This window comes from Hemiscyllium ocellatum, chromosome 13 (genome assembly GCF_020745735.1).
Source record: "Hemiscyllium ocellatum isolate sHemOce1 chromosome 13, sHemOce1.pat.X.cur, whole genome shotgun sequence".
Classification (NCBI taxonomy): Eukaryota; Metazoa; Chordata; class Chondrichthyes; order Orectolobiformes; family Hemiscylliidae; genus Hemiscyllium; species Hemiscyllium ocellatum.
In genome coordinates, this window is record NC_083413.1 from 28,800,034 (window position 1) to 28,818,516 (window position 18,483).

Here is an 18,483-nt window from a genome sequence, read left to right on the forward strand (position 1 = left end):
GGGAGGAGCGGGATGTGAGAACAACATGTAAACATCCAAACTGTCCAGTCTACTCAGAATTTTAAAAGATTAGTTGAGACCACACATCATTTTCCTAAACTCCAGAGCAACTATATTTTGAAGATGTCATTCTAGCTTCTTCTGTGATGTATTTGTAAATGCAAGTATTTATTTATATACTTACATTTGCAGAAATGCTGGCTCTAGGTGACTATAAATTATTAGAGTCTTTCAGGTGATTTACAAAAGGTACCATATATGGCATTTTGTTGGTAAGAAATGTAGATCAAGTTCAATGTAGGTTAGGATTAGGTATTAAAAGTACAAGAATGAGTTTTATTTATATGCTTCATTTAACATATTTAGGGCAGCACAGTGGTTCTGTGATTAGCACTGTTGCCTCACAACACCAGGGACCCAGGTTTGATTCCAGCCTGAGCCAAGTGTGTGTCCCCGTGTCTGTGCAGGTTTCCTCCGTGTGCTCCGGTTTCCTCCCACAATCCAAAGATGTACAGGTTAGGTGAACTGGTTGTGCTAAATTGTCCAGTGTTCAGGGATGTGTAGGTTGGGTGCATTTGTCAGGGCTGAAAATGTGTTGCTGGAAAAGCGCAGCAGGTCAGGCAGCATCCAAGGAGCAGCGGAGGGTCGGTGTGGACTTGTTGGGCTGAAGGATTTGTTTCCACACTGTAGGGATTCTATGAACATAGTGAAACATCCTGCTGTGCTTAACAAGAGGGTCATGAATCGTAGGAATTATCAGGCCAGAATTCCAAAAGCACTAAGATCTCCGACACTGGTGGAGCCTACGGAAATACAGCTCATCTCTGTGCTCTGATTACCTCAGTTCCAAAGGACTATTATGTAACTTTCAAATACTAAAATGTGGTTGAAAATAGAAATTGTGGTTTATGCATTTACTACACAGGCCCCTGTTAATTTTAGCAGATTCTGGGGAACAAATGTGAGCTCAAAATCAGAATATTTTCTACACTTAGTTTGTAACTTTCTGTCATATTCTCATTAAGAAATTTAAAATATGACTTTTTGCAGACAAAGCCTCTAGTAGAAATATATTAACTTAATATTAAGAAATCCAGTCGTAAAATTGTTTATTTTTAACCATTTACTTTAATGTGTATTCCATCTCAGTTTCACAGCTGTTAATATGTACGCAATAAAGTACTAAAATGGTTTAAGAAATCAGGTGATGCTTCTCTTTACACTGTATTCATATTGTAGATCTAATGTCTTTTCATTGTCACATCATTTGATATAACTGTGTAGTTTTTCATAGACCAGTACATTAACTTGTGATATGATGTGGGTCAGGTGGTAAATTTGATTAAATCATAAGTATAACAGTAACTAAGCTAATTGTCTAAACTATATTTAATATGATGAACCATCTCAATAAGCAGATACTTATCAGTACTGCTAACATCTGGTATTCAAATGTCTTTCCCAAATATTGTGCAGGGGCTACTAAGGGTGACACCCGGTTGTAACTAATGTAATAATTTTAGAAACTTATAGCAGAGAGAGAGGTCATTTGGCCCATTGTGCTAGTACATGCTCTTTGAAACAGCAATGGTGTATTGTTCCACATTATCCCACCATTTTTCCACAGCCATGTAAGTTCATCATCCTCAAATATTTCAAAAGTATTTAGTAGGAACAGTTTCCATTTCAAGTACAGTAATTTAGATCTCAACTTTCTCAAGAAAAAAGAAAATTATCTTGCTCTCTCTCTTCAAGACATTTTCTAATGATTTTGGATTTTCTTTCACCATTTATCAAAATCTCTCATCTTAAAATCTCTTAACAAGTAATTTCTTAACCTTTGTTACAACAGTTGACCATATTTTTGTAACCCACTCATAACTCAAAAGTATCATTGATACATTCTAATAAATGGACTCTGCACATCTTAAATCCCTTTATGTTATTTTTTGAAGTGAATTATCCAGAATGCATCATGACAGTCTAGCTGAAGTCCACCTAGTGATTTATAATGCTCTAGAATAATTTGTTATTTTCTTTTTCCCCTAGTTATAAACCAAAGCAATCAATTTTTTCACCATTTTATCCTATCACCTTTTAGGATTTGTCCCGCTACTCCATGGGTCACAACTTAAATCAAGTTTGTCAGCCATGACTCATTAGGAGAGAGATTTGATGCCATCAGCAGACCTAGGCATGCTTATGTTTGAAAAAGAGAGAAAACAAGAATAAAATAGTGATCTTACAGAAAGGCTGAGAATGTTGCAGCTGTGTTTTTCTATTTATAACTATACAATTAATTTATACGGATGGGAAAGTAGAAATTTCAATTTTTTTCAGACAAATTTGGGGGAAATAAAACATTTCAGTTAATTTTCTTCTACTGAAGTTAGTTGGTAATAAGGCTTTCTTTTTTAGGCTTTAAGGTTTATTACCAAATAAAAGAATTGCAGAGTATCTCAAATGTTTGGACTTCACATCCTGTCAATGTGATCCTATTGTGGATAACAGCTCAAACTCTAGATTTCAGAGCTTGAGCAGCAGTTGGCATCATGCAACATGCCTTCAAGGATAGCCTATTATAGATGAAGTCAGCACACAGTTTATGCATACACAGGGAAATAGAGAATGGGTGACCATTAGCCAATCAAGGAGAAACAGGCAGATCATGCAGGAGTCCTGCATCTCATTTTCCAATCAATACTTACTTTGTAATTCTGATTTAGAGATCACACAACACCAAGTTATAGTCCAAAAGGTTTATTTGGAAGCATTAGTACTTCCAAATGAATCTGTTGAACTATAACCTGGTGTTGTGTGATTTAGTAACTTTGTCCACCCTAGTCCAACACTGGCACCTCCACATCATGGAATACTGATGTAAGTGATGGTTCATCTGCAGAGTGAAGCCAGTTAGGTCTGTGGCACCTTGGCTGACTCAGTTGTACAGAAGGCATGAGGAATACTGGAAGAACAACAGTAATAGAAGATTCAATAGTTAAGGAGTAAAGAGGGGATTCTGCAGCCACAGGCATGAATCCAGGATGGTGAGTTCTTTCTCTGGTGTCAGGGATATAAATGTCACTGAACTTGTGCAGAACACCCAGGATATGAACACTGTTGTTAATAATATGGACAATTTAGCTAGAATTTAGGAACCTGCTTGCCTTACCCCAATTGAAGCCTTTAAGTGGGCAACTAATGACTAGTTAAGGACTGTTTGCCAACAGAACACAATTATGAGGCTAGCGAGAGGAATTCAGGAGCAGGAAAGAATTTCAGAAAGTCGCCCCACTCAAATCTTGGGTGGGTAGTGGGACTTCCATCAACGACCTTCATTCAACATTAGGGACTTCCTCCACAAGTTCTACTCCCATGAGTGCCACTGCAATTATTTCCCTTCCAATCCTTTGAAGAGTCACTCCAACTTAGGCGTCTGACTGTGTGGAGTTTGCACATTTTCCCCGTGTCTGCGTGGGTTTCCTCCCATACTCCAAAGGTGTGCAGATCAGGTGAATTGGCTATGCTAAATTGCCCGTAGTGTTAGGTAAAGGGGTAAATGTAGGGGAATGGGTGGGTTGCGCTTTGGCGGGTCGGTGTGGACTTGTTGGGCCGAAGGGCCTGTTTCCACACTGTAAGTAATCTAATCCCCAAGTGGTGAGAATTCCTTGACATCAAGGCCACATTTGACCAATTATGATATCAAGAAGTCCTTGCAAAACCACAGAAAATAGGAATCATAGGAGTAATACCTAGCATAAAGGAAGATGGCTATGGTTGTTGGAGGTCAGTTTCAAGTCGCAAGTAACATTTTAACCACGTAAGTGCCTGGCAATGACCATTTCTAATGAAAGAGAAAGCATTACGATTGCTGAATTACTATCAACATCCTGGGGTTACTATTGACCAGAAACTGAACTGGACTTGCCATATACATATTGTGGCTACAAAAGTAGGCCAGAGTATAGGGATCCTGCTGTGATTAACTCATGTGACTGTCCAAAGACTGTTCACCATGTACAAGGCTCGCAGTCAGGCACGTGACAGAATACTCCCCATTTGCTTGTATGAATACAACTTCAGAGTCGAGAATATCGTGCTGGAAAAGCACAGCAGGTCAGGCAGCATCCGAGGAGCAATAAAATCTAGGTTTTGGGCATAAGCCCTTCATCAGGCATGTCCGAAAACGTCGATTCTCCTGCCCCTCGGATGCTGCCTGACTTGCGCCACACTCTCAACTCTGATCTCTAGCATCTGCAGTCCTCACTTTGAGTACAACTCCAATAAAACTCAAGAAACTTGACTTCATTTGAGAACAAAGTAGTCCTGTTAATTGGCATCACATTCACACCCTCCACAGTATTAGTACACACAGTAGCAGCAGTGGACACAAGCTGCACTACACAAATTCAACAAGATTCTCAGACATCATCTTCCAAATATCTGAACACTACCCTCTCAAAAAATTGGGCAGCAAACACATGAGAACACTAACACCTGCAAGATCTCCCTGATGCTGCTCAACAAATAATGTATGAAATCCAATGTCACTAGGTCAAAATCCTAGGACTTGTTACCAACATTATATGAGTGTACTTTCAGCAACTGGATGCAAGTGGTTCAAGAAGGCAACTCATAACAACCTTCCAAGACAACTTGGGCTGGAAGATAAATGCTGGCTGTATTAGAGACACCCACTTACCATGCATGAATATTTAAAAAGACAGGTCAATTGATCTGGACCAATCTCAAGACACCACTGTTGCTGCATATAAAAACAAAATGACTGTGCATGTTGGAGTTCTGAAATAAAAACAAAGTGCTGAAAAACTTCAGCAGGTTTGGTAAAGTATAAGCTTAGAAATTCCCACTCTAACCTGACATTGCACACTTTAAAATGCCACTCCTACAAAAAGTTTTGATCATTACTTCTAAAATTTCTTTGCACGGTTCAGTCTCAAGTTGTGTTGAGCAATCCACAACATGGTTTGGGTGGGACATTTAAGGTACTATATGAATACAAGTTGTTAAAACATCTAAAAGTTCCAGATTGTGTTCTTTCAGCTTATTTTCTCAATAATGCTCTCTCATTAGGGACCTAGATTTTAAGAAGGCCTGAAATGTCTGATATTAATGCATTATCATGAACAAGTGTAGCCTGAGGTTATTTTCCTGTGAAATATATTTAAACATAAATGGCACCATGTAAGGTTTCCACTTTATAAATAAAAAATGATTTGTCCAAGTAATAAGGCAAATAACAATTAACAATGTTTTCTTTAATTCTTTGGACTATCACAGGACATTTCTGACGAATTGTGTGCACAATTTACATTGTCATCAATGAATTTGCACAGCATTTAAAGTGAATCCCAAATAGTTACAGCACAATTGCGGCCAACATAGGAAAATTGTCAGATGGCATCTATTTAATCTGACAATTTGGTGAAAAAGTGTCACGATTCTGACCTTGTGCTGATGACAATAAATATTCATAACATTTCAAAAGAATTTCAAAGTCAGTGTGTCGCTACATCGGAATCCAACCACCATGAATACTGAAAGGGAATTTACCCAAATGTTAGCTGGAGTATCCCCAGGACAGATCTTTACCGTGGTGCTTTTAAAATAGGATAACTTTTCAAAGTCTTCCTCTTTGGTCCAGTCACCACAGCAGGTGTCGGAGAGTGCGGAGAATCAACTCCAGGGAGATTCCAGTTTTTAATGTATGTTTCACTTTTCACCTTTCTTCTTCCCCAAAGAGTCCTTCAGCTCCTTCGCAATGGCGTCTTTCAGTTCGGCCAGTTTCTTGTTGAGGTCGCGGGGAATGTCCCCCTTCTCCAGGAGCTGCCGCAGGGCGTTGAATTGACTCAGTCGCTCGGCCACATTCTGGCCTCTCAGCTGGAGCCGTGCTATCACATAGACGGTGATCTGGGCCGCTCGCCGCATCGGCATAGACTCCGACAGCTTCTCGATCAGCCGCGCGTTATTCAACACCGACTGCAGCAGCTTTCGCAGTACCATGGCGGGCACTCAGCCTCGTGCTCTTCCCCCGCTCACCTCCCGGGCTGACCTCCCCGCTACTCGGCCATCGACTCCATCGTCCAATCACCATGGAAACCACTCGATCACCTCGGCGATCGGCTGCGACGCTCCCTCACTTTCACTGTCCGGCGGGCAGGAGAAATCATTTGTTTAAAAAAAAACCAAGACTATGCATCTTGCTCATATTTTGCCTTTACGGAAACTGAATGTAAACACGAACCATTGTGCATTTTCTGATTCTAAATCGGACGACAATTCTCGCCAAAAGACGGTTTAATTTCAGGAACGATCAGCCCGGAGGCGGCGGTAGCCCGGACCGTTTCAAGTGGACGGACCGGAAGAGGACGGGATTTTCCAGTCACGTGCTGCTCCCGGCAGTTCGGGTCCGTTTGGTTGGAGGTTGCTGTTTGTTTTTATTTCTGTGGTGTCATGTCTATTGTACTGAATGCCCTCAACAGTGATTCTCATGTGGAGCTGAGCCAGTACCGGGATCAACATTTCCGGGTAATGCGTCTATTGTGTTCTCTTCCCGACCTGTTATAACCCGAGTTAACCAGGCAGTACCTCCCTGGTCTGGATCAGTGGTGCTGGAAGAGCACAGCAGTTCAGGCAGCATCCAAGGAGCAGCGAAATCGACGTTTCGGGCAAAAGCCCTTTATCAGGAATAAGGGTAGAGAGCCTGAAACGTGGAGAGATAAGTGAGAGGAGGGTGGGGATGGGGAGAAAGTAGCATAGAGTACAGTGGGGGAGGGGATGAAAGTGAAAGGTCAGGGAGGAGAGGGTGGAGTGGATAGGTGGAAAAGGAGCTAGGCAGGTTGGACAAGTCATGGGGACAGTGCAGAGCTGGAAGTTTGGAACTACGATGAGGTGGGGGAAGGAGAAATGAGGAAACTTGTTGAAGTCCACATTGATGCGCTGGGGTTGAAGTGTTCCGAGGCGGAAAATGAGGCGTTCTTCCTCCAGGCGTCTGGTGGTGAGGGAGCGGCGGTGAAGGAAGCCCAGGACCTCCATGTCCTCGGCAGAGTGGGAGGGGGAGTTGAAATGTTGGGCCACGGGGCGGTGTGGTTGATTGGTGCGGGTGTCTCAGAGATGTTCCCTAAAGTGCTCTACTAGGAGGCACCCAGTCTCTCCAATATAGAGGAGACCACATTGGGAGCAATGGATGCAATAAATGATATTAATGGATATGCAGGTAAAACTTTGGATGTGGAAGGCTCCTTTAGGGCCTTGGATAGAGGTGAGAGAGGAGGTGTGGGCACAGGTTTTACAGTTCCTGCGGTGGCAGGGGAAAGTACCAGGGTGGGATGGTGAGTTGTAGGGGGGCGTGGACCTGACCAGGTAGTCACGAAGGGAGCGGTCTTTGCGGAAGGCGGAAAGGGGTGGGGAGGGAAATACATCCCTGGTGGTGGGGTCTTTTTGGAGGTGGCGGAAATGTCGCTGGATGATTTGGTTTATGCGAAGGTTTGTAGGAGCACCAGGGGCGTTCTGTCCTTGTTATGGTTGGAGGGGTATGGTCTTGAGGGCGGAGGTGCGGGATGTGGACGAGATGCGTTGGAGGGCATCTTTAACCACGTGGGAAGGGAAATTGCGGTCTCTGAAGAAGGAGGCCATCTGGTGTGTTCTATGGTGGAACTGGTCCTCCTGGGCGCAGATACAGCTGAGGCAGAGGAATTGGGAATACGGGATGGCATTTTTGAAAGAGATAGGATGGGAAGAGGTGTAATCCAGCTAGCTGTGGGAGTCGGTGGGTTTGTAAAAAATGTCAGTGTCAAGTCGGTCGTCATTAATGGAGATGGAGAGGTCCAGGAAGGGGAGGGAGGTGTCAGAGATGGTCCAGGTAAAGTTAAGGTCAGGGTGGAATGTGTTGGTGAAGTTGATGAATTGCTCAACCTCCTCGCTGGAGCACGAGGTGGCGCCAATGCAGTCATCAATGTAGCGGAGGAAGAGGTGGGGAGTGGTGCCGGTGTAATTACGGAAGATCAACCATTCTAGTTACAGACAGACAGCAAGTGAACGTTGTTGGTGCCCGGAACAAGTTGGGACAATACCCCTGCGTTTTGTTGTAATTTTTGAGGTCTGCTCCTCTTGTCTCGAGAAACCAATTTCCTGAAAAGAAAATGTTGATTTCTATCAATATAAACTTTTACATCCTTAACTTGACTCATGTAAAGTATTAGAGTTTGTATTTGATACTTGCGAGGTACTGTAAGTTTGAAGATTTGTGAGGAAATAGATCACGATGGAAAAGATCTCTGATGTGAGTGGGTAAAACCGGTGATGGAATTCATTGGGGGATCACTGATTTTGGGTCTGAGAAAGACAAACAGAACTATTTTAAGGAATTGGAGAGTAGGAGGATTTGTATGCGCATATACCCTGTATACTCTTAAAGCTAATTCACGGGGTGGAGGGGGAATAGAACGATCGCTAACAGGGGGCGCACGGTGGCTCAGTGGTTAGCACTGCTGCCTCACAGCGCCACGGACCCAGGTTCAATTCCCTGTTTCCACACTGTAGGTAATCTAATCTAATGGAATATTGGTCGTCCACTCAAAAAGACCTGGAAAAGGCAGGTGTGCTTCTATTTGTGCAGTGCCTTTGCTAGACCAAGTTTAATTCATGGGCGCAACAATGCAGGAAAGCCTTGGTAGGGAAGCAGTGCAAATTCCTTAATTATGATTAAAGGAGTTATATTTTGAGGACTGATTGTAATTCTGATTGTTGAGAGATTGTGTAACTCAGATGTTTAAACTGGGAAGTGTAAAACTTCAAAAGATTATTGACAAGTGGTCAATATTCAGTTCTGTTCATTTTGATAGGATGTGGAGAAACAATATAAAATAAAGTACTGCTGTAATGTGTTGGAGGAGCAGAGAAATCTGACAAGACAAATGGAGTTCATGGTTAAGAAAGCAGACAATGTCTGAGGCTTTATTAAGTTATACAGAGTGCATGAGACATGAATTAGTTCAGCTGGGCTAATATGTCTAGTTCTGCATGCCACACTTTAGGAAATATATAATGCATTGGAGAGAACAGAGTGGTTTACAACATTTTTTTCCAGGGGTGAAACCTTTCCAGTATGAAAATAGATTGAAGAAATTGGGACTGGTTTTCTTAGGAAGAGCTGGAGATGAGATTTGATTGAAGTTCTCAAAATCATGAGGTCCAAACAGAATAGACAAGGAGAAACTGTTCCCTCTTGTAAACAAATCAAGAACAGGACAAAAATATAATTTGCAAAAATAGTATAGTGATGTCAACAAGATTACCTCTAAGCTGTGCAGCCACTTGGAGAATCCACACACTCCAACATAGGCATTGATTTCAGATTTTGGAAGTCATTGCCACACACAGACCTCAGAGGTACACACAGAAGGAGACAAAAAGAGGGAACATGGGGGTGAAATATGGTTTGAGTCTGCAATGTACTGCATGGAAATGCAGGTTTAATTGAATATTCATGAAGGCATTATTTCTATTTAAATAATTGTTTAATGTACAGTGTTAGAGGACAGGAAAATGGCACTAAATCATGGTCATTCAAAAAAAACCAGTACAGGTATGATGAGCTGAATGACATCCTTCAGCACCATAATGACTCGGTGAACTGGTGGAGGAATTTGAAAGGTTGATGGGAAATTCTATTCCTTCTGAGATAAATCAGAACAATATCTTAAATTTAGAGCTAGATCATTCAAGACTTAAATCAAGGAGTGGTTTTCAAAAATGGAAATGTGGAACTCTTTGGCTAAAATTCTGTGAATACCACAAATTTTTATTCTAATTATGTACCTGGGAAAAATTGATTAGTAAATTGAAGAATGTATCGACTATGATTTGGTAGCATGGTGAAAAAGCCTTAGGAACCAAAATAACTATTTCTAATCTGATATACCAAACCAATTCATAGCCATTTAATTCATTTCATAGTGTACTTTTCTTCTGAAACTTGCATAGTAACATTCCCCATAAAAAGCAATAGGTTAAATGATGGGATAACTTAATTATAATGGTGGTAATTGAGAAATAGCTGCACTGTTCCTTTTCAAATAATGACATTGAATCTTTAATGTTAATCTTGATGTGTGTTTAAGTACTTCTGACAATGCAGTGCTCCCTCAGTACTGATTGAAGTCTCAGCATTTATTATGTACTCAAATGCTTCTCAGGTGCTTGAATACATGGCTAATGAACTCTGGAAGGTGACTGCATTGTTAAGCCTGAAAGTCTTATTTCTTTTCCACCACACTTGAGAACTTAATGTCAGAATGAGCAGGTAATGGAGGAAAAATTCAACATTTGCTGATTTTGGATGGGAAATGTATCATGATTTGTATATTTTCCTCAAAACATCGTGATTTAATTCCCAATTTGACAAAGATGGTGTAAGTTTCCTGAGAGTGCCTTACTACCTCGAAGGCACCAGATTCCAACCTGGTCACTGGCTTGCTTTGGTCCTGCCAGTTTGAGAGCGGAAATGCATCCCTCCAAAAATGAAGTGCAATGTTGAATTTCTCAAATAATATTGTTAGATTATAGAGAAATGCAACAGTGCAGAATGTTTTTTTATTGTCCTTAAATTCAAATCTTCGTTCTAAAGGGAAGCCGATATGAGCAAGACAAACTGCTGAGATATAGCTGCACTCTCTATGTCGGGAATTTGTCATTTTACACAACTGAGGAACAGATCTATGAACTCTTCTCAAAAAGTGGTGATGTTAAGAGAATCATCATGGGATTAGACAAAATCAAGAAAACTTCATGTGGATTCTGTTTTGTGGAGTATCTTTTACGTGTTAAGTCTTGTTAAGTTTTAAATTCAGTTGTCTGTTTTGACATAACTCAGAGTAGTGGTATTAAAAAAAGACTTGCACTCCTGTAGTGATTTTCATGACCACAAGACATCCCAAAGTGCTCTACAGGAAATGAAATATGTTTTGAAGTGTATTCGCTGTTGTAACAATGTAAGTATGGTAGTGATTCGAATCAATTTTTATAGTGTTAATTGAACAATAAATACAAGCCAGGACAATATAGATAACTAATGCCAGGGCATCTGTCACTTCCACCAAGAAAGTAAATGGTTTAAGGAAGCTCCCATAGATCTTCTCTGCCATGCAATTGGATAATGGCTGATTTTTCTTTTTATCCTAATTCTGTTCATCCACCTTGACTGTGTATGCCTTAATACCTTTGCAGGTATCTGTTCATTTCTGATTTAAATTTTTCTTACTTTAGTTGACATCAGTTGTTTTTATTAGGGCAGTCCATATTTCATATTTAATATGGAGAAATATTTTCCAACTTCTTTCCTGAATGGTTTGATTTGGGTCTGATTTTACAGTATATTGCCTTGTCCTAGACGGCTGTAGCAGTGGAAAAGGTTTCAATTATCTATCTGATCATTTATTTTCAAATCCTAAAAAGCTTAACGAGATTGCCCTTAAATTAAGCTTATATTTGCTGGAATAGGTTAATATATCTGCTCCTCCGAATCTGATTGTTGGAGCCCTGTTAACATTCTGGTAACTCTGCAGCGCATTTCTTGCAAGACTAATATAATGCCCAGAGTTGTAACATTACTTCAGGTATGGTCTAGCCAGCAGCAACATTTCTGCCTCTTTATGATCTGTCTTTCAGTTCTGAAGACAAACATTGTATTATCCTATTTGATTATGTTTTATTGTATGTGCCCATTACACTTCAGTGATTTTTATATTTTTGTGCACATGGATCCCTAAATTCCTTCAGACGTCTACTCTTCCCAACTTTTAAGCATGCATTAACTTTTGTTTTGTTCAAAGTGAATGATCTTGCACTGTTAGAATCTGTCAGCAACAGCTTTGCTGATTCAATTTACCTACCTCTCTGGTTTATGCTCCTGTATTAACGGCTGCCTGTGAAACCAATATCTTCTAAAAGCAAATGTGGATATTTTGCTTTCGTGAATTGTTGATACTCGAGCACAGATACTTCAGAAGTACCACTAGTCACTTTCTTCTAATTTCAGTGCATACTTATTATCCCAACACTGTCTTTAACTGCTTAATCTCTAAACAGGTTGATCATTTCTCTTCAATTCCACAAGTCTTCATTTCAGATATTCTTTCAGGTGGAATCTTAATTATCGTCTGTAAAAATGACATCCACTAACATTCCCATGTCTTCTATGTGAATTAGGAAGAGTAGGCCACTCAGCCCCTCAGAATTGTTCTGCTATTTGGTAAGATCATGGCTGATCAGGAATCCTGAACTCTTATTTTCCTGCAACTATCCCATAACCCTTGATACACTTACTGATTAAAAATCTGCAAAATGTTAAAAAGTGCCATAATGAAATTGATTGGGTGGTTTGGTGTACTAGTCAGAGTCCCCCAGCATGGAAACAGACCCTTTGATCAAACTCGTCCATGCCAACCAGGTTTCCCAAACTAAACTACTCCCATTTGCCTGCATATGGCCCATATCTCAACTTTTTCCAATTTGTGTGCCTGACCAAATGTCATAAGTGTTGTAATGGTGTCTGTATCTATCACTTCCTCTGGCAGTTAATTCCACATATGAACCATCGTCTGTGTGAAAAAATTGTCTTCAGGTCCCTTTTAAATCTTTCCTATCTCACCTTAACATTATGCTCTGTAGTTTTGAACTCCCTATCGTACGGAAACAACCGTTGCTATTCACCCAGTCTGTGTCACTCATTGATTTTATAAACCTCAATAAAGTCACTTCTTAAACTCCTACACTCCGGGGGGAAAAAGTGCCAGCCTATTCAGCTTCTCTTTTGAATTCATATCCTCCAGTTCCAGTAAAATCCTTGTAAATCTTTTCTTCACCCTTTCCAATTTAATACAACCCTTCCTATAGCAGAACGACCAGAACAGTTCACAGTACTCCAAAAATTACCTCACCAACTTCCTGTATAGCTGCAACATGAACTCCCAACTCCTATACTCAATGCTATGACCAATGAAGGCAAATGCCTTCGTCATCTGTGATGCCACTTTCAAGGAACTATATGCCTTAACCGCTAGGTTTCTGTGTTTGACAACACTCCCCAATTTAGGAGACAAATGGTGTTCTATTTCACTGTTACCTTGAATGGTGCTTGAACTCCAACCATGTACTGTCAGGGTGGATATGCTCTATAATCATTCACAATTTGGCTATGTATGAATCAATCAAGCCCAGTAGAACCAAAGAAACGATGCAGCACTGAAAGAGATCATTCAGCCCACTGTCTCTGCATTGACTGAATAAACTAGCTGCCCATTTTAATCCTAGCTTCGTGAGCCTGGTCTGCACCCTTACAAATCACAATATCCTCTCATTTATTATGTATTCCCTAAACTCAAATTTGTACTTCTCAAGGTTGAATTCCAATTTCCACTTTGCCACCTATTCTGCAAAACCACTGTATCATCCTGCAGTTGGCAGCCAATACGTTTTGCTGTCAACCACCTGGCTTTTCTTTTGTATTGTCAGATTTCCCAATCGTGCCTCCCTCATTTTAAGTCTACATCATTAATAAATGCCACAAATGGCATGGGACCTTAATGTGAGCTCTATGGAAAACCACTGGAAATCTTTCCATTCACAAAAGTGTCCATCAGCCATTATCCTTTGTTTTCTGTCACAAAGCAATTTTGGATCCAACTCTCTGCATTTCTCTGTATCCCACAGGATTTAATTTTTTTGACCTAAGAGGTATGTGAGACTTTATATCTATTTCTATAGTCCATATAGGTAATATCCACTGCACTACCCTCATCAATTCACCTTGTTTCTTCCTTAGAAATTTAAATTGGGTTGGAGGAAATTATCTTCCTTTAACCGTGCTGATTATTCTTGATTTATACCATGCCATTCTAAGTAACAGTCTCTGTACTGAATCTAGAAATTTGCCTCCCACTGACTGACATAATGATTTGGCCTATCTCTTGTACCTTTTCTGAATAATTGTACAATGTTGACAAACCTTCAGACCTTTGGTACTCACCTGTCTGGTGAATATTTGTGGGAAAGAAATGTTCAGCACCCGCTTTTTGCTGCCTGCCTTCCTTTTATTTGCTTCGGATCAAATTCATCTGGTTCTGGTTATCTGTCCACCTTCAAGTAGGTCAGTCCCTCTAGTACTTACCTTCACATCATGCTTATTTTTTTCCCTATTATTTACCACTTCTCTTTAATTAGAATGTCTGATTGTCTCCATTCGCATAGGAGAGGAACAAAGTATTGTGTAGACCCCTCCCCACATCTTCTGCATCCGTACGCAAGTTACCATGTACACCTTTGATAGGTCCTAATCTTTTCTTCGTCATCCTTTTACTCTTAAACTACTGATAATATATCTTTTGGATTTTCCTTAATTTTAGCAGCCTTTTTTTTCAATATCCTCTTGCTTTCCTAACTTTATTTTTTAACCTCACCCCTGTACATTCTGAACTCCTCCTAAAATTAAACTTCCTTTGAGATTGTCATAAGCCCCCTCTCTTTCTGTTCCTGGGTAACCAGGAGACTAGATTTGGCGGAATCGGTTTATTTTTATGGGGGAGTCATGTAAACTTAGATCACTGCAAGTCTTTGAAAGAGGTGATAAATTATTTTGAAAATTTGGGGGGGTTGAGTACTATGAGGAGCTGGCACGAAGAGGAGTTGCGGCCTTAGTCATTTTAGCCATAATCTTATTGAATGGCAGAGGGGCTGAGCAGCCTTCTACTGCTCCTATTTCTTGTCATCTTCTGTTCTTTCACTTTGCCCCACTGATTTGCACTGGCTTACCTTCAGGTAGATGTATGCAGTCCACGTTTGCCAGATCATCTCTGTTTTGTAAAATTTGCCTTCTTTCAATTTAAAACTTGTACACTTGTGTTCTATCTTGTCCCTTTCCATGATGATGCTAAATCTACCTATTAAGAACTCTATCTCCAAAGTGGTCACCCACTGCTTTTACAACTAGCTGCCACCTTCATTTTCTAAGACTTGTGCCTTGTTGGACATGCTGTTTAAAAACATTCCCTTGAATGTGTTTCAAGAATTTTGTACCTTTCATATTGGTTCTGCTTACCCTTGATAACCTTGCTATCTTTGTTGGTCTTAAAAACTTGGAAGGACTCTGCGTGTAATGTTCTTTTTGAGGAAGACTTCCAAGGACTCATGTCTCTGCGAGAAAAACAAATCTGCTAATTTGTTTTAGATGGACACGCCCATAATTTTGAAATTGTGACCTTGAGTTCTTGTTCCCTCACAAGAGGAAACATCCTTTCCACGTACACCTGTTGAAATCCCTCAGGATCTTGTGTTTCAATTAAGCTGTGATTTTAAACTCCAGTGGGTATGTTTGTAGCCTAACCAACCATTCCTCATAAGACAACCAACCCATTCCAGGTATTACTCTAGTAAACTGCTTGTAACTAAGGACACCAATACTATACATGGTCTCACTTATACCCAGTGTAACTGAAGAATTAGTTCCTACTTATATGTTACATTTCCTTAAATAAACAATGACATTCTTAATTAAGGAAAGACAAATGAGTTACAAGCAGTTTACTAGAGTATCTGATTACTTGCTATACCTGCATATTAACAGCTAGTGATTTTGTACACTGAGATAGCCATATCTCTCTGTATCTCAATTCTGCAATCTCTTGCCTGTCAGATTGGCGTTTTTTTTTATTTTTCCTGACAAAATAGACAATTTCACATTTTCCCACCTCATGCTTTATTTGCCAGTTCTTTGCCCACTTAAACCTATTTATATATCCCTATGGTTGCCCCAGTCCAATTCAGTTTACTTTCCTATCCTTGTATGTCCAGAAAGTTACCCATTAATGCCTCCTGCTTCCAGTTAGCCAGCCTATCTTCTGTCCATGTCAATGTTACCCCTACACCATGGGCTTCTATTTCTGCAAGAATCTTTGATGTAAGCACCTTATCAACTGACTAGTGGAAATTTAAATACATCCACTGGATCTCCAATAAATTGTTCAAATATGATTTCCTTTTTATAAACCACGTTGAATTGAGTCCTGTGACTCTTCAAAATGTTAACTAGGTTTTCTCTTCAGATGCAGCCTGACCACCTGAGTTTCTCCCAATATTTTGCATGTTTTTTTGCTTCAAGTCTCCAGCTTCTGCAATGTAGTTTAAGTGGTGGTTTATCCTTAATGCGTTAATTAGATATTACACACGAGCTGATGCTGAACAATGCATGAGATTTATTAATGGAACACGCCTGGATGATCGGATCATCAGAACAGACTGGGATACTGGTTTCAGAGAAGGCAGGCAATTTGGACGAGGCAAATCTGGGGGTCAGGTAAGTGGTTTCTCTATAATATGGTATGTGCAATCACATCTTTTAAACTTTAAATAAAGACACAAGATCAAAGTGTATTTTTATCTGGTGTACTTTTTTTCATTGAGAATTTTAGTACCTGGAAAAAGTACTGTTTTAAAAGGTAGCCACATGTTGATGATTTTAAGTTGTCATGATGTGCTCAAACAATTTATGATCTGAATCATTTGTATTATTTATGCTCATTAAGAGTGGGATAGAATTATTTGGTTGAATTCATGAGTTTTAATTCCCTTTTGTATCACCCCTCAAAACCAGACTGTTTTGTAACTGATGTCACTTGCTGTAGTATTTATAAAAATCTAAATAATGCATTGACAGACTTCAGTATAATGGAATTCAAAACTGAATCCAAGTGAGTGGATGTTTAGTACTCCTAGGTATATTTTTAAATGGGAGGTCTGAACTGATATTGTCTATTGATTAAGTTAGTTGACTGCTATGCAGTATGGTATTGGTCACCAAGTTCAATTAGTTGTCCATACCAGGAGTTACAGAAGCCAAGGGAATTTGAATAATGTGATCAATTATGCTTATTAGCTTGGGACACCAGAAGAACTCTTTAGTGAACAAGTGTCTTTATTCTAATACAAGTCAATAATGTGAGAATTCTATTAGAAGATCATGGACACAATACATCTTTATTTCCTTTGTACTTTTTTTTTTTGCAGGTACGTGATGAATATAGGACTGATTATGATGCTGGCAGGGGTGGATTTGGGAAACTGGTCCAGATGCAGAGGGTTCCAGAACCAAGACAGAAATTCTAAAGTTTCAAAGGCTGTGTTGATATATTTCAGATAATTAAGCTAGAACCTTAATAAAAGCTTGGGCTTGAAGCAAGTAGCTACTACTTGAATGCCTGTGGCTTTGTGATGTTCATTCTTTCATAGGTCTATTGAGCTTTTTTTTCATACTTGCAAAAGAAAGCTGCCTTGCTTCTGAGGTGAAATCATTGTTTTTTTGTTCCTTGTAATTTTGTCAATTCTAATAAAAATCTAAAATGCCTGCATTTTTGAAAGTTGTAAACCTCATATTTGTTTTCTTGGACAAGTTGTGAAATAACAGTTTGAACTTTTCAAAGCCACCAAAATCCATGTCCATACTGTGGCAAATGGAAAATTTGGATGTTTTTAGTGAACTTTAAGTAGGAACCTTTGCTCTGAATCTGACAGCCTTCACATGAAAAGTGAGTTATTAATTTTAATGTTAGTTACTCAATATTAGTGATATGTGGGTTTTGAAGTTTGACTTAACTCTGTTAGCACTGTGTTCAAGTTTCCTGGAACAATTGCACGGGTGCTGAGCCTTGACAGAAATATGCTAATAATTACTCAGTATTCACAATGGTTTCCTTACCTTGTGTGAAAGGCTTTGGCTACACGGTGCAGAGAGGTTACTTCACAGTGTGAAGATGCCACGTTTACTTAGATTGGAAGCTCTTTTATACAGCACAACTGCTACGTAAGCACTGTTATAGTCTGATACTAAAGTTGACTGGTGTTGGCTTCCACAGTTGTCTGATATACCTGCAACTCTGAGGATTTGTGGGGAACAGAGGTATGTCGCAATACCAGGACCTCCTTTTTATCAGTGGCTTCTGATGTAGCATTTGCTTAGTGTAACGTTGGAGTCCATTCACAATGATTGCAGCTACTCAAAGATGGCTCACCTCTGCTAAAATGGCATTAAATTATGAGCACAGTACTTTAGATGAGATTTCGTAGAATGGTACCAAAGATGAGGGACTTCAGTCATGCAGAGATCAGAGAAGGTTTAATTCATAAAATCCCTACAGTATGGGAACAGACCATGTGGTGGTCCAACAGGCCCACACTGACCCTCCAAATAGCATCTCACCCAGACCAATCTCTTCCCTTGAACCCTGCATTTCCCTTAGCACACTTAAGTGACAAATCTTTGGTGGCACCCAGTGCAGTCCTAGAGTCTCATAACATTTGATTCTCACTGTAGACATAGGGAAATCATTCTACCACACTTAGTGACAAGCTTTCTATTTAGAACTTTTCAGCTCAAGTTATAACTGTTTGAATGCTTCAACTTTCACTGTTCCT

General features: G+C 39.9%; 2 protein-coding genes across 2 annotated transcripts; one reads left to right on the top strand and one right to left on the bottom strand.

Moving 5' to 3' along the window:
* Positions 1-5,264: 5,264 nt before the first annotated feature.
* ncbp2as2 (NCBP2 antisense 2 (head to head)) lies at positions 5,265-6,261 on the bottom strand. Its single transcript, XM_060834096.1, has one exon. It carries the CDS (start codon positions 6,022-6,024, stop codon positions 5,734-5,736), a length of 291 nt encoding a protein of 96 aa, XP_060690079.1. The 5' UTR covers positions 6,025-6,261; the 3' UTR covers positions 5,265-5,733.
* Positions 6,262-6,386: 125 nt separating this feature from the next.
* Positions 6,387-17,420, top strand: ncbp2 (nuclear cap binding protein subunit 2). Its single transcript, XM_060834097.1, has 4 exons — positions 6,387-6,549; positions 10,649-10,830; positions 16,231-16,369; positions 17,080-17,420. The coding sequence occupies exons 1-4, from the start codon at positions 6,475-6,477 to the stop codon at positions 17,176-17,178; spliced, it is 495 nt and encodes a 164-aa protein (XP_060690080.1). The 5' UTR covers positions 6,387-6,474; the 3' UTR covers positions 17,179-17,420.
* The last annotated feature ends 1,063 nt before the right edge of the window (positions 17,421-18,483 follow it).

Bases quoted from the DNA above. Each gene is read 5' to 3' on its own strand.
- ncbp2as2 (XM_060834096.1), bottom strand. From the start codon at position 6,024: ATGGTACTGCGAAAGCTGCTGCAGTCGGTGTTGAATAACGCGCGGCTG.
- ncbp2 (XM_060834097.1), top strand. From the start codon at position 6,475: ATGTCTATTGTACTGAATGCCCTCAACAGTGATTCTCATGTGGAGCTG. The intron at 6,550-10,648 runs GTAATGCGTCTA...TTCGTTCTAAAG, and splicing joins ACCGGGATCAACATTTCCGG to GGAAGCCGATATGAGCAAGA. The intron at 10,831-16,230 runs GTATCTTTTACG...TGCGTTAATTAG, and splicing joins TGTGGATTCTGTTTTGTGGA to ATATTACACACGAGCTGATG.